Genomic DNA, 2,428 nt, shown 5'->3' on the forward strand with positions numbered 1-2,428 from the left:
GACTGCTCTTCAATCTTGTTTTGGTGTGTCTGTCTTTGCTTGGTTGCTGATTCTCTATTGGTAGAGAGAGTCTGTGCCTGATCTGGATTCTGTTGGGAGCCTATTTCCAGCTGCTATTCACTTAGGATTCTCAGCTCTCTGCTGTAGCAATTCCCGCCTTTGGAAGGGTTGAGCAGCCTGGACTGCTTGTGTTTGCTCCTGCGGGTGCTCTTGGGAAGATCAGATGCTCTGGATGCACTCTCCCAAATACTGGAGTCTGCTATGGGCTCCTGATGTGTTTTTGTTTGTTTGTTTTGGGCTGGTTGTGGGCTTGAACTCTAGGTTTGGGTGCTGTCCCTCAGCTCTTCAGCTCAGGGCTGGCACCCTACCATTTGAGCCACAGCCCCACTTCTGACCCTTTTTGCTTTGTTCAGGCGCCGGTCCCCTGGCCTGGTTCCGGCCCCAGCCTGGAGCGCACTCGTTAGGCCTGTGCTAATGTGTATACCACCTTGGTTATGCAGCCTGGAGGACACAGTTCAAATTTCTTCTACTGTTGGTAGTCTTGACCCAGGGGCACTGTTCCTGGCTTGAGCATTTAAGCTCCCTTCCAGGGGCGCTCTTGCTCTGGCCTGGCCAGCAGAGTGTGCTCTACCAGCTGGTGGAGCTCTCGAACAGTTCCCAGTTTTAGTGGGTCCTGTGGTCCGGGTGTTGGGGTAGGGAGTCTAGGTCAGGGTCTGGGGATTCCCTCCAGCTCTGGTCTCCCTTGATGGATTCCCTGTCCCCTGATGGGTACTCACCCTGTAGGTCGTCAGTTGTTGTTGCAGTCCGAGTTCAGTTGGGGTGGTTGCGGGCCCCATATGATCTTTTCTAAAAAATTAAAAAATCTAAAATAGCCAGTGCTGGTGGCTCATGCCTGCAATCCTAGCTACTCAGGAGGCTCAGATCTGAGGATCACGGTTCAAAGCCAGCCCGGGCAGGAAAGACTGTGAGACTCCTATTTCTAATAAACCACCAGAAAACCAGAAGTGGCACTGTAGCCCAAGTTGTAGAGCACTCGCCTTGAGCTGAAGAGCTGAGGGACAGCGCTCAGGCCCAGAGTTCAAGCCCCATGACCAACAAAAAAAAAATCTAAAATAAATGACAGACTATTATAAATTAATATGAAAATGCATAAATCTAGTTAAATTTTAGGTATATAATTTGCACTGACATTTGTCCAAAGAAGATAAACAAGTAGCCAAAAGGTACATCTAAGCATTAGGGACATTAAAATTAAAATTACAATAAGATTCTTCTTCAGAGGCAACAAGTTCCGTTCCAAAGCATCTCTGAGCCCGCCGATTAGAAACTATGAGCAAAGCTCACCCTCCTGAGCTAAAAAAATTTATGGACAAGAAGCTATCATTGAAATTAAATGGTGGCAGACATGTCCAAGGAATATTGCAGGGATTTGATCCATTTATGAATCTGGTGATAGATGAATGTGTGGAGATGGCTACTAGTGGGCAACAGAACAATATTGGAATGGTGGTTATACGAGGAAATAGTATCATCATGTTAGTAGCCTTGGAACGAGTTTAATAATGACAGCTCATCAGAGAAATCTGCATCTCTTCTCCAAAGGGACTTCTTTATTGTATAAAATTTGGTCATATACATTTTTATAGTTAACATTTTTCAATAAACTTTTACAATAATAAAAAAATTCTTCTTCAAAGTGTCCTCTATATCTTTGTTGTACAAAATTAAAATGAAAGAATTTGACAAGTGTTGGCGAGTCCGACAGAACTAATAACCCATATATCTTGCTAATGGAAACAAAAACACTGATATAGTCACTTTCACAAACAGTTTGACTTTTGCTCAAAAATCTAAACATAATTTTATTAAGTGAAGTAAGCCAAGCCTAAAGAAACATAGGTTCCATGATTTCCCTTATTTGCAATATCTAGTATATGTATGAGTCAAGCAGAAAAGGTCAGATAAGGTGATGTTAGGAAAATGAACCCTAAGATATGTATTTTAAATGTTTTTTTTCTTTCATGCATTTGTTTCTAACGCAATTATAAGATTATTTCTTTGTTGCTTTGTATGTCCCTCCCCCACAGTATAACCCCCGCTTTCACTGTATTTGATGTCGGTATAATTTGTGGAGGGGAAGGGGAAAAACAAGTCATTTAAATAAGGATACAGGTGGACCTGTTGCAACAATGAGAAGTACAAGTTGTCATGTCAAAAACCAACTTTACAACTTGGGGGGGGAGGATTGGGTGGGGGAGGAGGGAGGATGGGAAGGGTAAACAAAGGAGGAGGATACAATGCTTGATAAGAAATGTACTCACTATCTTGCCCATGTAATTGTAACCCCTCTGTACAGTATTTTCACAATAAAAAAATCTAACCATAATAACCAGGGGTGCTGCCTCAAGTCTGTTATCTCTGGTTACTT

At 42.8% G+C, this 2,428-nt stretch overlaps 1 protein-coding gene across 1 annotated transcript; it reads left to right on the forward strand.

The window, feature by feature from the left end:
* Window positions 1–1,284: 1,284 nt before the first annotated feature.
* On the forward strand, window positions 1,285–1,678 carry LOC122120668 (small nuclear ribonucleoprotein G-like). Its single transcript, XM_042694918.1, has one exon. It carries the CDS (start codon window positions 1,330–1,332, stop codon window positions 1,558–1,560), a length of 231 nt encoding a protein of 76 aa, XP_042550852.1. The 5' UTR covers window positions 1,285–1,329; the 3' UTR covers window positions 1,561–1,678.
* The last annotated feature ends 750 nt before the right edge of the window (window positions 1,679–2,428 follow it).

This window comes from Dipodomys spectabilis, unplaced genomic scaffold (assembly GCF_019054845.1).
Source record: "Dipodomys spectabilis isolate Male_0828 unplaced genomic scaffold, ASM1905484v1 ptg000176l, whole genome shotgun sequence".
Lineage (NCBI taxonomy): Eukaryota > Metazoa > Chordata > Mammalia > Rodentia > Heteromyidae > Dipodomys > Dipodomys spectabilis.

Coding starts and splice junctions, on each gene's coding strand:
- LOC122120668 (XM_042694918.1), top strand. CDS start 1,330: ATGAGCAAAGCTCACCCTCCTGAGCTAAAAAAATTTATGGACAAGAAG.